Genomic DNA, 19,525 nt, shown 5'->3' on the forward strand with positions numbered 1-19,525 from the left:
CATGCTCGCATAGTTACCGCTTTCAATAGACAAATAAAATCAATTTCGCATTCTGCCCTGACAACAAAGGCAGCATGATAACAACGACAACAATCAAGCATACAGTCGTGAACGAAATTTTTGGAGCACTTTCATGCATACTAAATGTCTGATAATACAAGAAGATACTTTAGAAATGATGACCATAACCTCTTCCGGGAAACCGGACATATTATCAAGAAACTTATATCACATCCTAATAACATATTCTACTACTGCTTAAAACTCATTATTTGTGATATCATCATATCAACACAGCTTCCAATATAATTCAGATAAGATTGACGAAAGTAAATTGGAAAGGCAGAGACAGATTGTTATTGTCCAAAATCATCAGTTTGAACTCGATTGTTGACCGACTCGGTACCATTTCATTAGTTCGACCCGTGTTATTCTTGTTTGGCAGTGCACAATGAATTTGTGGTAAATATATTGTCTCTAGATACAATTATTTAAGTGAAAAAGTCGTCATGATTTCTTGAACCGCCATATGAATATTGCCCATCCTATGAATTTTAAGCCGCTAGCGCGTGAGATTTTTGACAGCTAGTTTTCCTCACTCACTAATACTCATGCAGAATTTGGACAACAAAATATGTCGTGTCATTTTTTATCGATTAGCATTGGAAATTTCAATTAAGATTAGTAGATTAGTTAAAGATAAGTAATATCTATGGTTGGTTTTATCATTGAACAACGCAAAACGGATGAAATCGTCCTTTTGCAGAATCGGCTTGGAGCTTCAAACAGGCATTGCCACTCCACTTTCGTCGCATGTAAAAATCACTTCTCGTTTCTAAAAGTTTTTCGCCAGCAGGCAACAACTGAGTGAATTGTTCGGCAGTATTTCTGGAGACCAGCTTCCTTGCCGGAACTATGGCCCTTAAAATCCTGTACCGCAATATGCAGCCAGCAACCAAGCAATCCTTCCAGCAATTTTCTGAGAAAATCTGCTTTCACTTTGTTGGTGATCAACATTTTTTGCTTTGCTGATATCCATCCCGGTATCGGACAAGCTTAAGCTGTATACAATCATTTCAGATGACAATGAAGCAGCAGGAGAGTCATCGTAACGCAAAAGATCGTCCGAGAATAGTTGATTATATTTAACCACTCTTCAGCTTCCGGATCCGAGTCCGTGGGTTGTAAATCGTCCGTAATCATATGTTGTTTCAATCCGTGTTTACCGAGGCTGAAAATGGTTCCGCATTAACATAATATCACACATTTTATTTAGCCTTTTGTTATAAAATTTTGAAAAAAAAATTTACCTAATCTAGCGGCGGCAAATTGCAAACACAAAACAAAAAGAACTGTCAGATAGGGTACGAGTATACAGAACGCATATGTATATGTGTAGTGAGGGAAATGCACTGTGCAAATATTTTCAACGCAGGAGTCTTGTTAGGTGCAAAATGCGCAATATCTTGCGGATTTGAAAATTTCAGCCATATCGCCATGAATCGGGACCAAAGGCTTAATATTCCTTCCGAAAAAAGACGTTATCCGAAATTGTTCACGTAGAAAATTCCAACGAGCCAAGAACTAGGATTGAACTATTATCGTGGTACCGATAGTACCGGTAACGCAAATCCCCGGAATACCGACCCATCGTTGGGACCGAAATAACGGTACTGAATAAAGATAAGCACCGATATTTTCGGTACTATGCAAAGCTTTTGATGACGAATGTAATTAACCTAACTTTTTAACTAACATCGTCCTGCAAGGTGACATTACAAGATTAACGAATATAGCTACCGTTAGACGCAACTGGATATTTTAACTATTTACAATTACTTACAATAACCTTTCATTAAATTTGGGTATTTAGAGCAAGCATGAAAAAATGCCAATTGATTTGAATCTCCCATAAGCAACATTCGGGTTTGTTCCCATTATTCGAAGTATGCCGACATAACAAGTTTGAGGCCTAAGTCACGCCTGCTGACTGCTTTTTGCTGTTAAATATTAATCTATAAAAGAACTAACGCCGAGTTGATATTTAACCTCAATCCGAATAGGGCATATAGGAGTCTGACCTGAGTTCGTGATCAGCGTTGTTTGATTATATGTGATTTGCACCCAAAGTTAAGTAAGAAGGAATGTTTTTTGTCATCTGGATTCTCACAATATGAACTGTTGGGTATTCCCTTGGAAACAGTTTCTTCAAATAATGAATTCCACTTCTCCTTATTTCGACAAGATTCCTTTAACCTTCAAACTACCAAGCACTCTTCGATACACCAAAATCGACGTTCTTTTTGCCATAACTTTTTTTCTGTTTAATCGATTTTGATGCAGTTTTTTGCAAAAGAACCGAAAATTATTCCAATTTTCGAAAATGCGTTAAAAATCGTATTCGGAGCTACGACCCCGGAGTAAATCCAGATTGCAGTGGGGTACCAACTTTTGGGCATTTTCAGTTTTTCATACATATTTTCAAAACAACGCTAGAATTCAACATTTTTCGACAAGAATTTGTCATAATTGACCTTCTTACATAATAATTGCACTTCATATATTAGTAATACGAATTGGCCAGTTCCTGGAAGCGGTTCCCAAAAGTGGCCATTCATGAGCTTACATTGCATATGCTTTATTATAACAGACACACTAATTTATTTCAACAAATCTTATCAGATCGTCTACTTAGTATAGCAAGCAATTAATTCAATAAAGGTTTAATATAGATTTGCCACTTTCTGACCAGTTCCGGGAATTCCGGAACACGGTTCCCAGGACGAAATTTATTTTATATGATAATTGTGGAATGCGACACATAAAAAAACATCAACTCGATGATCTATGAAGAATGCAATCACATTCGAAGGCATCCGGACACATGTAGACACTTGATGACCAGTTCCGAGAATTCCAGAACACGGTTCTCGTGTCAAATTTTTTTTATGATAATCATGGCTTGCGGCACATCAAAAAACATCAACTCGATGATCTATGAAGAATGCAATCATATACGAAGGTATCCGGACACATGTAGACACTTGATGACCAGTTCCGGTAATTCCGGAACATGGTTCCCAGGTCAAATTTTATTTTTATGATAATCATAGCATGTGGCACATCAAAAAACATCAACTCGATGATCTGTGAAGAATGCAATCATATACAAAGGCATCCGTACACTTGTGGACCATTGATGACCAGTTCCGGGAATTCCGGAACACGGTTCCCGGGTCAAATTTTATTTTTATGATAATCATGGCATGCGGCACATCAAAAAACATCAACTCGATAATCTATGAAGAGTGCAATCATATACGAAGGCATCCGGATACATACGGACACTTGATGGAGAGTTTCGGGTATTCCGGAACACGGTTCCCAGGACGAATTTTATTTTTATGATAATCATGGAATGAGGCACATAAAAAAACATCAACTCGAAGATCTATGAAAAATGCAATCATATTGAAGGCAACCGGACACATATGGACACTTGATGGAAAGTTCCGGGAATTCCGGAACACGGTTCCCAGGATGAATTTTATTTTTATGATAATCGTGGCATGCGGCATATCAAAAAACATCAACTCGCTGATCTATGAAGAATGCAATCATATTCGAAGGCAACCGGATACATACGGACACTTGATGGAGAGCAACATAACCAAACAAATCAATTCGATGATTTACGAGGAAAGCAGTCATTTTTTTTTTTTTACAATGGAGAAGACCTTTATGTCCTAGCCCAGTACACGTGCTATTGGTAGAGTCCAATCTACCGCACGGGGTGCACTGGGGGCGTGTCGGACTCGAATGGTGACCAGCCATTAATACCGACTAAACCCCATTGGGCTCCGCCATCATTCTTCCCAGGAACTACCTCTCGGTATTACTTCTGGGGGGATGGCTGTACTAAATGTACTCATTCACTCTCACTCACGCGTTCATACATCCTGTATTAGGCTTACTTGGGTGCTCTCTCAATCGCACTTTGATTCACTCCCAAACACTCCCACATGAGGCTGACTTTTGTGCTCACCTTTTACGTTCCATGCGAGGCTGACTTGTGTGCTCACCTTACTCATTCCTTGCTAGGCTTACTTTTGTGCTCGCCCTACCCATACCATGTGAGGCTGACTTGGGTGCTCACCCTATCACCTGATTCACTCTCAATCGTGCCACTCTATTGTACCTTTGTCACTCCCTCTGGCATCCCATGTGGGACATTTTTCTTAGGCCCCACTTCTGACATACCATGCGAGGCTGACTTTTGTGCTCACCTGTTTCATTCCTTGCTAGGCTGACTTTTGTGCTAGCCTCTACCAACCTGTGAGGCTGACTTTTATGCTCACCCTTAACATGCAGTGTGAGACTGACTTGGATGCTCACCCTTTCACTCCTCTGCCACGCCATGAGGCATCGATAGCTTAGTTCCAACATACTACGCTACGACCCTCCCGTCTTGGCATGAGGCAGTCCACTTATACGCCTATACACTCACTCTTCTGCCTTGCTTCGGGGTGGCTGGGTTTACCCCTTACGCGGTTGCCATTCGCTGCGCCAACCTGCCTCGGCATGAACAGACCATTCACTCTCTTATTTTGCGCTTGGCCTTTTTCGCTCCAGCTAACCAATCACTAGTTAGCCGTGCCCGTCGTCTGTTGCTCGGTTCGCCAGATTACCTGTAGCCTACTGGCAATCTGGATGGTAGCAGCCGAGACTGCGTTCCACTTCTCCACCGATTGACACATCCGCTGAATAAGGGTATCAGGGGTTGTGTCCCAGCCACAGACGTCAAGCATTGCTCTTCTTTCGACGTCGAACCGATGACATACGAACAGTATGTGTTCGGCAGTTTCATCTACACCTGGGCAGCCCGGGCAGACTGGGACCTCCGCGTGCCCGAACCTGTGGAGGTACTGACGGAAACAGCCATGGCCTGACAGGAATTGTGTCAGGTGGAAGTGAACTTCCCCATGGGGTCTTCCCACCCAGCTCGATATGCTAGGTATCAGCCGGTGAGTCCACCTACCTTTCGAGGAGTTGTCCCACTCACGCTGCCATCTGGCGACCGAGGTCGCCCTGGTGCGCTCGCGGGCTCCCCTATTTCCACGTAGCTCAAAGCACTCCTCATCTTCCCGAATGACCAGCCCGACTGGCATCATGCTCGCTATCACGCAGGATGCATCGTGTGATACCGTGCGGTAGGCAGATATCACTCTGAGGCACATCACGCGGTAGGTGCTCTCCAGTTTCTGTAGGTAACTGGTTACCCTCAGTGCTCTTGACCATGACGGGCCGCCGTACCTGAGGATAGATACGGCAACGCCTGCCAGTAACCTACGTCTACTGGCGCACACCTTTGAGCTGTTGGACATCATTCTCGATAGTGCCGCAACAGCAGTCGACGCTCTCTTGCACGTATAGTCGACATGGCTGCCGAAGGTCAGCTTGTCGTCTATAATGACTCCGAGAGACTTCAGACTTCGCTGTGAAGTGATCGCGACTTCTCCCACATGGATAACTGCATGTTGTGCCGACTTGCGGTTGTTGACGATAACTACCTCCGTCTTATGATGAGCGAGCTCCAGGCCTCCCCAGCCAACATTTTGATTCACTTTAATAAGTTGCAATTTGATTAACTGTACTCTTCTATGATATGAATTGATTGTATAAAATGCACAGATCTCTTCTATGTGAACAAAAGTGGAGGCCATATACGTACAACAAATCGGTATAGTAGAACTATGTGATTTACGACGAATTTTGATCTCATCAGAAGCATTATACAATCGTCTAGCTTATCATTGTGAGTTTATATATGATCAACTTTACAATCACACATGAAGGTTTATGCAGCCCAATGTGGTAAAAAGAAGTATTTTTAAAAAAAAATATGAAAATAAAAAATCAGGATGAAATTTCTATAATTCTATTATAAGACACAGTTACGCCCACACTGGTAGAGAGAGATATGTTTTTCATGGGTGAGGTTGGAGTTACTGGAACATCAATTATTAAAATTACCTGCTACGATTTACTTCCAGTTTCGAACCTGTGATCTTCGGATTCCCAGCATAGCCGCTATGTACTCATCTATTTATACACTGTCAAGCAACGATTATATTTGATCATTTTTATCGCTTTGTGATTACGATCTATACCAAATACCATAATCCAACTAAATATGGCATTCCAATGATACCTTCTATACCTGTCAAATCACAACCCACATTCTGTACTCAAGCCATTTTTTATTGCTCAAATATTGAACTAGTCTGGCAGAGAATTTGCGAAGTGCTATAAGGAGGTGGCTATTTTTTTGAACGATTTTGCAGTTTAATCCAATTGCAAATTAATTTCTATACAATGTTTCAAAATTGTCTTTATTATTCCGCATGTACAATCTTGTTTTAAGTTGTAGTGGACTAATAAATAACGTCAAGTCAACATTGTATTTCGATCACAGATTTGCATTTTATGTGAACTTTTTACAACAAAACATAATTTTTGCTTGCACTATTTGTAATTTTGATTTAGTCTGTCATTATTTGTAATTTATTGTAAACTTTTATATACGATTGCTGGTTTGCTGGGTCTCGCGCTCATCCATTCCTCCACCGTGCTAATCGCGTGTTCTGCGGTTAGTTCTACCTCAGGAATTGACTCCCCGTAGACCTCCAAGGTTACGTCGTCGGCAAAGCCGACGATCTTGACCCCAGGAGGGAACTTCAGTCTCAGAACCCCGTCATACATGAGGTTCCATAGCACCGGGCCTAGGATCGAGCCCTGCGGGACTCCGGCGGTAATCGGAACCCTTTTCTGACCGGCATCGGTCTCGTATAGCAGTACGCGGTTTTGGAAGTAACTTTCCAGGATCCGGTACAGACCCACCGGTAGGCTAAGCCGGTGTAACGAGAGCGCGATGGCATCCCAGCTTGCGCTGTTGAATGCGTTCTTCACGTCAAGTGTCACTAACGCACAGTATCGAATACCTCGCCTTTTTCGTTGGATCGCTATCTCGGCAGTATTTATCACTGCGTTGAGAGCATCCACTGTGGACTTACCCTTCCGAAAGCCAAACTGGTTGCTTGACAGACCGTCCGTACCTTCCGCGTACGGGGTGAGCCTGTTGAGGATGATCCTCTCAAGCAGTTTGCCAGTCGTGTCTATCAGACAGATTGGTCTGTACGCCGATGGATCGCCTGGCGGCTTCCCGGGCTTCGGCAACAGCACCAGTTTCTGCCTTTTCCATCTATCGGGGAAACGGCACTCGTCAAGGCATCTCTGCATAGCTAGCCTGAACATGTTCGGGTTCGCTATGATCGCTGCCTTGAGAGCGTTGTTCGGGACTCCATCCGGCCCTGGAGCTTTGTTCATTGCTAGGGATTTAGCCACTGCGAGTAGTTCTTCGTTCGTCACTGGAGCCACCATTTCGACCGTGCCCGCACTGTCTCGTAGTGCAGGTGGCCAGGGGCTTGTGGCTCGAGACGGGAAGAGTACTTCGATAATCGTTGCCAACCGGTCCGGAGACCGTTCTGGGGGTGAGGAGCCCCCTTTGGTCTTGGCCATCACAATCCGGTAGGCGTCACCCCATGGATTCGCGTTGGCACTCTCGCACAGGTTGTCGAAACACGCTCTCTTGCTGCTCTTAATAGCCTTGTTAAGGGCCAATTTCGCAGCTCGAAACACTTAGGAAAGCAGTCATATATGAAGACATCCGGACACATGCGGTCTATTGATGTTGTGGTTCCGTGGATTCCAGAATACGGTTCCTTGGCCGACATATTTTTCTGTAAGATCTGTAATGTATGTAAAGCAAAGCCTTGATACTACACTCCGTTACGTAACTTATTTTTTTAAGCTTTACCCAAAATAGCGCGGTCGCATTTTTTGATTTTGAGCTAACGCTCTCTTGTCCAAAAGTCATCCTCATATACATGCAGTAATTCGCACACAGTGATTGAGTGCAAATATCAACGAACCACAAAGAGATAAAATAGAATTGGATAGTCTTTTTTTTACCACCACACCCCTCTCTCATTATTGACATTTTGTTTTTTTGCGCCGGGTAACTCCTATAACTATAACATCACCAATACCATACAATGGAATAGTAAACTTCATATGCGTGATGAACGATATTTTTTCCCGGTGGCGTGGTTAAAAAAATTATCGTTCAGCTTCTCAACCTCATCTTTACCCCATTTTTAGTGCCAATTTGATTTGCTTTTTTAGGAAAATATTTCTCAGCGATCATGATCAATGCTGAAATTTGTGGGAAGTCAAATGAGAAACTCATAAGTAAAATGTCACAGTATAAGTAAGCACAAGTCGCCACAATACAGTTATTTGTCTCCGATTTTCTTATTCATACTAGACATGTTTGTAGACATGGTATTCAGGAGTGACATTAAGTTTATACGGGACATGTTGTGATAGGAGCCCAAATTTGGAGCGATGACACACTCACATGCGTCTGCTATAATCCGCACAGCTTATGAGCAACAAAACAAATGCTTTTCTGCTCCAGAGTATTTGTTTTGTGTGCTACGGTTTCACAGACCATTAGCAATCGTTCCTTAACGAAAGGAAAATAAAGCGTGTTCCGGAATTCACGGAACCGGCCATCAAATGTCCGTATGTGTCTGGATGACTGCTTTCTTCGTAGATCATCGAGTAGATGTTTTTTGATGAACCGCATAGCTCAACTCAAAAACAAAAAAATCGAATAAAAAATTTCGTACTGTGAACTGTGTTCCGGAATTCCCGGAACTGAGAATCATGTGTCCGGATACCTTCATATATTATCATGCTCATCATGGAAAACAAAATTCGACTCGGGAACCGTGTTCCGGAATTCCTGAAATCGATCATCAAGTGTCCGCTTGTATCGATGCCTTCGTATTCTTCATAGATCATCGAGTTGATGTTTTTTGATGTGCCTCATGCCATGATTATCATAAAAAACGAAATTCGTCCTCGGAACCGTATTCCAAAATTCTCGGAACCGGGCATCATGTGTCCGCATGTGTACGGATGTCTTCATACATGATTGCATTCTTCATAGATCATCGAGTTGATGTTTTTTTATGTGCCGCATGCCACGATTATCATAAAAATAAAATTTGTCCTAGGAACCGTATTCCGGAATTCCCGGAACTGGTCATCAAGTGTCCGTATGTGTCCGGATACCTTCGTATATGATTGCATTCTTCATAGATCTTCGAGTTGATGTTTTTTGATGTGCCTCATTCCATGATTATCATAAAAATAAAATTCGTCCTGGGAACCGTGTTCCGGAGTTCCCGAAACTCTCCATCAAGTGTCCGTATGTATCCGGATGCCTTCGTATATGATTGCACTCTTCATAGATTATCGAGTTGATGTTTTTTGATGTGCCGCATGCCATGATTATCATAAAAATAAAATTTGACCCGGGAACCGTGTTCCGGAATTCACGGAACTGGTCATCAATGGTCCACAAGTGTACGGATACCTGCGTATATGATTGCATTCTTCACAGATCATCGAGTTGATGTTTTTTGATGTGCCGCATGCTATGATTATCATAAAAATAAAATTTGACCTGGGAACCATGTTCCGGAATTACCGGAACTGGTCATCAAGTGTCTACATGTGTCCGGATACCTTCGTATATGATTGCATTCTTCATAGATCATCGAGTTGATGTTTTTTGATGTGCCGCATTCCACAATTATCATAAAAAATAAATTTCTTCCTGGGAACCGTGTTCCGGAATTCCCGGAACTGGACAGAAAGTGGCAAATCTATATTAAACCCTTATTGAATTAATTGCTTGCTATACTAAGTAGACGATCTGATAAGATTTGTGTTTCTGTTATAATAAAGCATATGCAATGTAAGCTCATGAATGGCCACTTTTGGGAACCGCTCCCAGGAACTGGCCAATTCGTATTACTAATATATGAAGTGCAATTATTATGTAAGAAGGTCAATTATGACAAATTCTTGTCGAAAAATGTTGAATTCTAGCGTTGTTTTGAAAATATTTATGAAAAACTGAAAATGACCAAAAGTTGGTACCCCACTGCAATCTGGATTCACTCCGGGGTCGTAGCTCCGAATACGATTTTAAACGCATTTTCGAAAATTGGAATAATTTCCGGTTCTTTGGCAAAAAACTGCATCAAAATCGATTAAACAGAAAAAAAGTTATGGCCAATTGAACGTCGATTTTGGTGTATCGAAGAGGGCTTGGTAGTTTGAAGGTTAATGCCTAGCGTCCATTATGCCTAACGTATTTATGCCAAACGTCATGGACCCAATCAGAGCAGAGAACTCAAGAGAAATTTAAAAAATGGCGCATGCGTTTCTACATTGTTTTTTTTTTTTTTTGGAAACTGTTCAATGCTAGAAGCATCAAGACGATCGATTTCATATTATGATCATTTTTAATAGAGGTGATCATGATCATGACGAACCTCTAAGAAAATTAGTAGTAATTTTATGAAGATTATGATCATTGCACGTTATTCTGACAATTATCACTGATGATTGTTAATTTTAGGTAATTTACTCAACACTGTTCTTGAGTAAAAATAGTCTGATTGCTTGTGAAAAATACGAAGATTTATATGCGAATGCGACTGCAACATTTTGTTCGAATCAGAGACGGTTGATTGTTATCGTCTGTGCAGAAATGGAATTCCCCTGCTGAATTTTCGTTCGACTTATCTTCCGAGTTCAATTCGTTCCTTGCTATCGGTTCCGGTAGTGAAGAAAATTTTTCCCATCTTTCCCAACAGCAATTTACGTTCTGATCGTTCGATTCAAACCATGATCCAACTCGTCATTGCTATCGCCGCCATTATTTCAATCCAAGCCGCTTCGCAACATACGCCATTGAGATCGGAGGAATTTGATTTAAATCACGGATGGCACGTCGAAAACGCCAATGGAAGTAAGTAAACCCTTTCGAAATCGTATAGACCATGAAAAGTATTTTCTAAAGATATGCTTGCTTTAATTATTAAGCGATCAGATTGGAAAACGTGACGGTACCATCGGGAGTCTATACTACTCTGGAACAGGCTCATATCATTGGATCACTTTACGATGGCAAAAATGACCTAACTACGAAATGGATCGCGAAAGATAACTGGACCTACTCATTGGATATACCATGTGACGCTCTGGATCTTAGCTATACACACGTTGTACTAACATTTCATGGAGTTGATACATTTGCCGATGTTTATTTCAATGGTGATCTATTGGGCAGGACAAACAATATGTTTGTCCGCTATCGGTTTGACGTCAAATTTATGCTACGAGATAAGGTATGTATTTCTAAATGATTACTTGTGTTACTCCTTTTCTTGCGAGACATCACGCAGGACTAGGTGTTTGCTCAGAAACACAAAAGGTGAGTTCGTTTTTGGAGCTAGCGTCGATCTGGTGATAGCTTTGTCCTGTCACTAAGTTAGTGTCGGATTCTGATGAGACGAAGTCAGAACGCAAATTTCATATCTAATTTAGTTATAACGTGAAAATGTGGTTTAAAACAATGTTCTGCTAAGCGGAGAAAAAAATAGTTTTCAACTAAATTTATACCCTCCAAATATTTCAGTGCCAAGGATCATCAAACCTCCGTGTGGCGATCCGGTCGCCCATCGTGGAAGCAGCGGATCTAGCTGCGAAAAACAACCATTTGAAGGTGGTCCCCGAATGTCCCCCGGAGGAGTACAACGGCGAATGCCATGTTAATCAGATTAGAAAAATGCAAGCCAGTTTTTCCTGGGATTGGGGTTTGTCCGCTCCTTCGATGGGAATATGGAAGCCAGTACAAATAGAGCTTTATCACTCTGTCAAAATAAGAGATGTTACATTTGCGTTGACTGAAGAGGACAATAATTGGAAAGTTTTGGTGGGAGCATACCTGGAAACTGGTACTTCGAGTGAAATTATAAAGGGAACATTGAGTTTTGAAATATTGTGAGTTGTAGATGTTTCGTAAAACAACTAATTTCCTAAAATTATTTTAATTTCAGAGAAGCACAAATAATTACGATCGACGAGAAGAGTGATAAAAACGGTGAAATACTAATAGAAACGATCCTAACAGTACCAAAAAAATCTGTCGAGCTCTGGTGGCCAAACGGTCACGGCAGACAAGTAATGTACAACTTAACCGTGAAATGGGATGACGAGAATGCGAATAACGCTCACATCCATTATCACGGCAAAATGTGGACGGAAAAAACTATTCGCATAGGCTTCCGTAGCGTAGAACTCATCCAAGAGAAAACAGATGACGGATTAATGTTCTATTTCACGATCAACAACATTCCAATATTCATGAAAGGATCGAATTGGATACCAGCTTCTATATTGCCAGAGAGCTCGTATAACGAAAACTACGGTACAGATGGAACCTTCTGCTGGAAAACTAGATTTAACGTCATCTTCCAATTTCAGTGAAGTACCTACTAGATGCTACACGTGATGCAAATATGAACATGCTTCGCGTTTGGGGCGGAGGTTTGTACGAGAGCGACTACTTCTATGAGCTTGCCGATGAACTAGGAATTCTGATATGGCATGATCTGATGTTTGCATGTTCCATGTATCCCGCTAACGACGAATTCCTAGCAAATGTGGCGTTGGAAGTACAGCAGAATATAAGACGCATACAGCATCATCCGAGTGTGGCTATTTGGGCGACCAACAACGAGAATGAAGTTGCGCTGCGACAGAATTGGTACGGAACTGCGTCTGATGAGGAAGCCTACATTGAGGAGTATAAGAGACTTTATGTGGAAGTTGTCCAGCCTGAAATTCTAAGGGTAGACAAATGGAGAACTGTGCTAATATCGTCTCCTTCGAATGGTGATCAATCAACGGCGGAAGATTATACTGCATCGAATCCACAAGATCCACGATATGGAGATGGTAAGTTGGTACCTTAGTTATTGCGATAACTGACCTAATTCCACCCTTTTAATTTTTTTAGTTCATTACTATAACTACGAAGCGGATGGGTGGAATCCAAATACATACTCCGGAGGTCGATTCATTTCCGAATACGGATTCCAGTCCTTTCCGGCACTTAGCAGTTGGCCTACCGAAAGCCTCAGTAGTGATGAATTGACGGATCTTGTCGACCACCGCCAGCACAGTCCTTTGAGGAATGATCCAATCTTGCTAATGATCGAACAAAACTTACCAATGCCATCAGTAAATTCCACTTCTTATTGGCAAGATCTGATGTATCTAAGCCAAGTATCACAAGCAATGATCGTGAAAACCGAAACAGAAGTATATCGTGCCAAGCGAGTAGAACAGGGTACTATGGGGGCTCTCTACTGGCAGCTCAACGATGTCTGGATTGCGCCGTCTTGGTCCAGCATTGAGTATGGTGGAAAATTTAAAATCCTACACTACTGGATGAAGCAAGTGCTCACTGAATACCACATCGTGGGTATTATAAATCCTATGAAGTTTTTGGATCTGTACATGATCCGCGATACGGTGGGCACCGATGAGAAATGGTCAATTCACATTAAATTCTACAATTGGACTAGTTTCACGCCAGCTCATTCGCTTACTTTTGAATCCATGAACATTCCAGAAAATACCGTTGTCAAAGTAGACTCCTATTACATATACGAGCATTTGAAACAATTCAACTTAGATCCAAGTGACCATATTTTATTAATACAACTTCACTCGTATAACGGAACAAAATTGTCGGAAAATTTTGTACTTCTTGATAAACTCAAGAATGCAAAGCACATGCCAACACCAACCGTTGAAGTCAGGGTTGCAAAAGTGAAATGTAGCCCGAAAACTAATATTGTTCAGTACAGTTTGACAGCAGACGTTAGTTCGCCAGCATTATTTCTGAATATGGAACTGAAACCGGAAATAAACGCACAATTGAAGCAATGTCACTTCTCAAACAACGGTTTTCTACAGTTCACACCCTCGAAAACGATCTACTTACGGTGTCTGGATGTGGGATGTAAATCTGACTTGAAACCGGCCGATTTCAATGTGATGATGGTGAATCAGTTTTTCGACTAAAATGAAAAATAAATTAAAGTTGATTTAATGTGTTTTGTTTTTTTCCTTTTCTGCATTCGAAAATTCCATAACTATAAGAAAGGCAATTTCGTACGAACTTACAGGAAGTACGAGATTTCTTTTTGTTCTAGCTACCCCATAGTGCGATGCCGGGAGGAGTTCCGCTATATCACAAAGTTTCCGGTTCCTAACCTACGTCCAATCCTGCACTATGCTGAATCTTTGGTTGAAATATCACATGAGGTATTCGGTGTGCCTGGAAGTGATGGATAATCCTTGTTTCGGATTAGTGGTAGAGCTTCCTCTTGCTGGTATATTGCCGGCCCCTCTCGAGAAAAAATATATTGCCTTTGCACCATTTGCTTGTAATTAGTGCAATATTTCATGCAGGACGTACGAAACAAACAACCGATCATGCAGAGGATTCTAGTCACCCGATACTAGTTTAAAGGTACACACCATTTTGTGCCGTCCGGTGCGATTGTCATACAGCGAATCTTTCAGCCAATCCTTCAGTAGATCCATGCATGTCAAATGCGAATCGATAACTACACCATCGATCTCAACATTGTGAGCGGGTATGTAAACGCGTTACTTCTCCATAAAAATCTTGTCGCCAGTAACGTCATTTGTTAGCATTAGACAAAATGTCACAATTCTGAGCTTATCTAAGCGAACTTTCGAGATATCTGGCACAGCTGAATACTTCTGCGCGTTGCAGAATATTAGAATACTTAGCGGACTATCTTTGATCCGAAAGAAGATCGAATACGGTCGAACCCAGTTCAATGTATTTTGATTTTGAATGGAAACTCGGAGTCTTTGATGACGAATCTTGTTTGATATTCATTTTAGGATCATTTGGGTCATCTCAGGAGAGTTCAATTATGCACGAGCCAGACGCAAAGTGAAAACTGTAGAATATGAAGGTAGAGGCAGAAATAATGGGGATATAATTTGAAAGACAGGTTTGAATAAAGGAATAATGTGATCATCCATCTTCACTCGATATATGACTGTGTGTAACTTATTTTCTTTGAAATTGGAACGAAAAATATGTTAAAAATTTAGTCAGCAATCGATCAAAAAAGTATCTTTGGGACTTTTTTGTTCAAATGGGGGAAAATTTCAAAATCGGGCTGGTATTTTTGACGCCAAATGACTTTAAAATGCATAAAGCGTCAAAATTTGATGCAACCTCGAAAAAAAATTTATGACGAAAATTGACTTTTTTGTTCAAAGGGGGGATTAAAGGGAAATTTCAAAATCGAATCTGAATTTTCGATGCCAAATGACTTTAAAATGAATGAAACGTCGAGATTTGATGGAATCTCGAGAAAAAATTTTTTTAACGAAAGTTCTTTTTTGGGATTTTTTTTTCAAAGGGGGAAAATTTCAAAATCGTTCTTTTTTGGACTTTTTTTTGTTCGAAGGGGGGGAAATTTCAAAATCGGGCTGGTATTTTTGATGCCAATTTTTTTTTAAGAAAATTGACTTTTTTGACGATTTTTGTTCAAACGGGGGGAAAATTTCAAAATCGGGCTGGTATTTTTGATCCAAAATGGCTTTAAAATGCATAAAGCGTCAAAATTTGATGTAAACTCGAAAAAATTTTTTGACGAAAATTGACTTTTTTGACGATTTTTGTTCAAAGGGGGGAGTAAAGGAAAATTTCAAAATCGAATTTGCATTTTCGATGCCAAATGACTTTAAAATGCATGAAACGTCGAGATTTGATGGAACCTCGAGAAACAAAATTTTTAACGAAAGTTCTTTTTTGGACTTTTTTTGTTCAAAGGGGGGAAATTTTCAAAATCGGGCTGGTATTTTTGATGCCAAATGACTTCAAAATGCATAAAGCATCAAAATTTGATGTAACCTCGAAAAAAAATTTTTGACGAAGATTGACGAAAAAATTTTTTGACGAAAATTGACGATTTTTGTTCAAAGGGGGGAGTAAAGGAAAATTTCAAAATCGAATTTGCATTTACGATGCCAAATGACTTTAAAATGCATGAAACGTCAAGATTTGATGGAATCCCGAGAAAATTTTTTTTAACGAAAGTTCTTTTTCGGACTCTTTTGTCCAAAGAGGGGAAAATTTCAAAATGGGGCTGGTATTTTTGATCCAAAATGCATAAAGCGTCAAAATTTGATGAAATCTCGCAAAATTTTTTTTAACGAAAATTGACTTTTTTTGACGATTTTTGTTCAAAGGGGGGAGTAAAGGAAAATTTCAAAATCGAATTTGCATTTTCGATGCCAAATGACTTTAAAATGCATGAAACGTCGAGATTTGATGGAATCTCGAGAAAAAAAATTTTTAATGAAAGTTCTTTTTTGGACTTTTTTTGTTCAAAGGGGGGAAAATTTCAAAATCGGGCTGGTATTTTTGATGCCAAATGACTCGAAAATACACAAAGCGTCAAAATTTGATGCTATCTCAAAAAAAAAATTTGATGAATTTTTGACGATTTTTGTTCAGAGGGGAAAATTTCAAAATCGAATTTGCATTTTCGATGCCAAATGTCTTTAAAATGCATGAAACATCGAGATTTGATGGAATCTCGAGAAAAAAAATTTTTAACGAAAGTTCTTTTTCGGACTCTTTTGTCCAAAGAGGGGAAAATTTCAAAATGGGGCTGGTATTTTTGATCCAAAATGCATAAAGCGTCAAAATTTGATGAAATCTCGCAAAATTTTTTTTAACGAAAATTGACTTTTTTTGACGATTTTTGTTCAAAGGGGGGAGTAAAGGAAAATTTCAAAATCGAATTTGCATTTTCGATGCCAAATGACTTTAAAATGCATGAAACGTCGAGATTTGATGGAATCTCGAGAAAAAATTTTTTTAATGAAAGTTCTTTTTTGGACTTTTTTTGTTCAAAGGGGGGAAAATTTCAAAATCGGGCTGGTATTTTTGATGCCAAATGACTCGAAAATACACAAAGCGTCAAAATTTGATGCTATCTCAAAAAAAAAATTTGACGAATTTTTGACGATTTTTGTTCAGAGGGGGGAGTAAAGGAAAATTTCAAAATCGAATTTGCATTTTCGATGCCAAATGTCTTTAAAATGCATGAAACATCGAGATTTGATGGAATCTCGAGAAAAAAATTTTTAACGAAGGTTCTTTATTGGACTTTTTTTGTTCAAAGGGGGAAAATTTCAAAATCGGGCTGGTATTTTTGATCCAAAATGACTTTAAAATGCATAAAACGTCAAAATTTGATATTATCTCGAAAAATTTTTTTTGACGAAAATTGACTTTTTTGACGATTTTTGTTCAAGTAAAGGAAAATTTCAAAATCGAATTTGCATTTTCGATGCCAAATGACTTTAAAATGCATGAAACGTCGAGATTTGATGAAACCTCGAGAAAAAAATTTTTAACGAAAGTTCTTTTTTGGACTTTTTTTGTTCAAAGGGGGGAAAATTTCAAAATCGGGCTGGTATTTTTGATCCAAAATGACTTTAAAATGCATAAAACGTCAAAATTTGATATTACCTCGAAAAATTTTTTTTGACGAAAATTGACTTTTTTGACGATTTTTGTTCAAAGGGGGGAGTAAGGGAAAATTTCAAAATCGAATTTGCATTTTCGATGCCAAATGACTTTAAAATGCATGAAACGTCGAGATTTGATGGAATCTCGAGAAAAAAATTTTTTAACGAAAGTTCTTTATTGGACTTTTTCTGTTCAAAGGGGGGAAAATTTCAAAATCGGGCTGGTATTTTGATCCAAAATGACTTTAAAATGCATAAAGCGTCATATTTTGATGTTACCTCGAAAAAAAAATTTTGACGAAAATTGGCTTTTTTTGACGATTTTTGTTCAAAGGGGGAGTAAGGGAAAATTTCAAAATCGAATTTGCATTTTCGATGCCAAATTACTTTAAAATGCATGAAACGTCGAGATTTGATGAAACCTCGAGAAAAAAAATTTTAACGAAAGTTTTTTTATACTTTTTTTGTTCAAAGGGGGGAAAATTTCAAAATCGGGCTGGTATTTTTGATGCCAAATGACTTCAAAATGCATAAAGCGTCAAAATTTGATGAAATCTCGCAAAATTTTTTTTAACGAAAGTTGACTTTTTTGGCAATTTTTGTTCAAAGGGGGAAGTAAAGGAAAATTTCAAAATCGTGTTTGTATTTTTGATGCCAAATGACTTTAAACTGCATGAAACGTCGAGATTTCATGTAAACTCGAAAAAAAATTTTTGACGAAGATTGACGAAGATAAACTCGAATAATTTTTTGACGAAAATTCACTTTTTTGGACTTTTTTGTTCAAAGGGGCGAAAATTTCCAAATCGAGCTGGTGTTTTTAGTGCCAAATGACTTTAAAATGCATAAAGCGTCAAAATTTGATGAAATCTCGCAAAAATTTTTTTTAACGAAAGTTGACTTTTTTGGCAATTTTTGTTCAAAGGGGGGAGTAAAGGAAAATTTCAAAATCGTGTTTGTATTTTTGATGCCAAATGACTTTAAACTGCATGAAACGTCGAGATTTCATGTAAACTCGAAAAAAAAATTTTGACGAAGATTGACTTTTTTGGACTTTTTTGTTCAAAGGGGCGAAAATTTCCAAATCGAGCTGGTGTTTTTAGTGCCAAATGACTTTAAAATGCATAAAGCGTCAAAATTTGATGAAATCTCGCAAAAAAATTTTTAACGAAAATTGATTTTTTTGGCAATTTTTGTTCAAAGGGGGGAGTAAAGGAAAATTTCAAAATCGTGTTTGTATTTTTGATGCCAAATGACTTTAAACTGCATGAAACGTCGAGATTTCATGTAAACTCGAAAAAAAAATTTTGACGAAGATTGACGAAGATAAACTCGAATAATTTTTTGACGAAAATTCACTTTTTTGGACTTTTTTGTTCAAAGGGGCGAAAATTTCCAAATCGAGCTGGTGTTTTTAGTACCAAATGACTTTAAAATGCATGAAACGTCAAAATTTGATGAAATCTCGCAAAAAAAAATTTAACGAAAATTGACTTTTTTTGGCAATTTTTGTTCAAAGGGGGGAGTAAAGGAAAATTTCAAAATCGAATTTGTATTTTTGATGCCAAATGACTTTAAACTGCATGAAACGTCGAGATTTCATGTAAACTCGAAAAAAAAATTTTGACGAAGATTGACTTTTTTGGACTTTTTTGTTCAAAGGGGCGAAAATTTCTAAATCGAGCTGGTGTTTTTAGTGCCAAATGACTTTAGAATGCATAAAGCGTCAAAATTTGATGAAATCTCGCAAAAAAAAATTTAACGAAAATTGACTTTTTTTGGCAATTTTTGTTCAAAGGGGGGAGTAAAGGAAAATTTCAAAATCGAATTTGCATTTTCGATGCCAAATGACTTTAAAATGCCTGAAACGTCGAGATTTGATGTAAACTCGAAAAAAAAAATTTAACGAAAATTTACTTTTGTGGACTTTTTTTGTTCAAAG

At 39.0% G+C, this 19,525-nt stretch overlaps 1 protein-coding gene across 2 annotated transcripts; it reads left to right on the forward strand.

Annotated features, from left to right (window-relative positions):
- The first annotated feature begins 375 nt into the window (after positions 1-375).
- On the forward strand, positions 376-14,089 carry LOC131685047 (beta-mannosidase-like). 2 transcript variants are annotated; one of them, XM_058968435.1, is made up of 7 exons: positions 376-462; positions 10,797-10,951; positions 11,026-11,330; positions 11,621-11,985; positions 12,042-12,412; positions 12,469-12,942; positions 13,004-14,089. In XM_058968435.1, the coding sequence occupies exons 1-7, from the start codon at positions 452-454 to the stop codon at positions 14,074-14,076; spliced, it is 2,754 nt and encodes a 917-aa protein (XP_058824418.1). In that variant the 5' UTR covers positions 376-451; the 3' UTR covers positions 14,077-14,089. The 2 variants fall into 2 exon arrangements, with proteins under 2 accessions (XP_058824418.1, XP_058824424.1); XM_058968441.1 differs by having other exon boundaries at positions 392-462; positions 10,766-10,951.
- Positions 14,090-19,525: the final 5,436 nt, after the last annotated feature.

The sequence above is a fragment of the Topomyia yanbarensis genome, chromosome 1 (assembly GCF_030247195.1).
Source record: "Topomyia yanbarensis strain Yona2022 chromosome 1, ASM3024719v1, whole genome shotgun sequence".
In the NCBI taxonomy this organism is placed as follows: Eukaryota; Metazoa; Arthropoda; class Insecta; order Diptera; family Culicidae; genus Topomyia; species Topomyia yanbarensis.

Bases quoted from the DNA above. Each gene is read 5' to 3' on its own strand.
- LOC131685047 (XM_058968435.1), top strand. The intron at 11,331-11,620 runs GTATGTATTTCT...CAAATATTTCAG, and splicing joins AATTTATGCTACGAGATAAG to TGCCAAGGATCATCAAACCT. The intron at 12,413-12,468 runs GTACAGATGGAA...TTCCAATTTCAG, and splicing joins CTCGTATAACGAAAACTACG to TGAAGTACCTACTAGATGCT.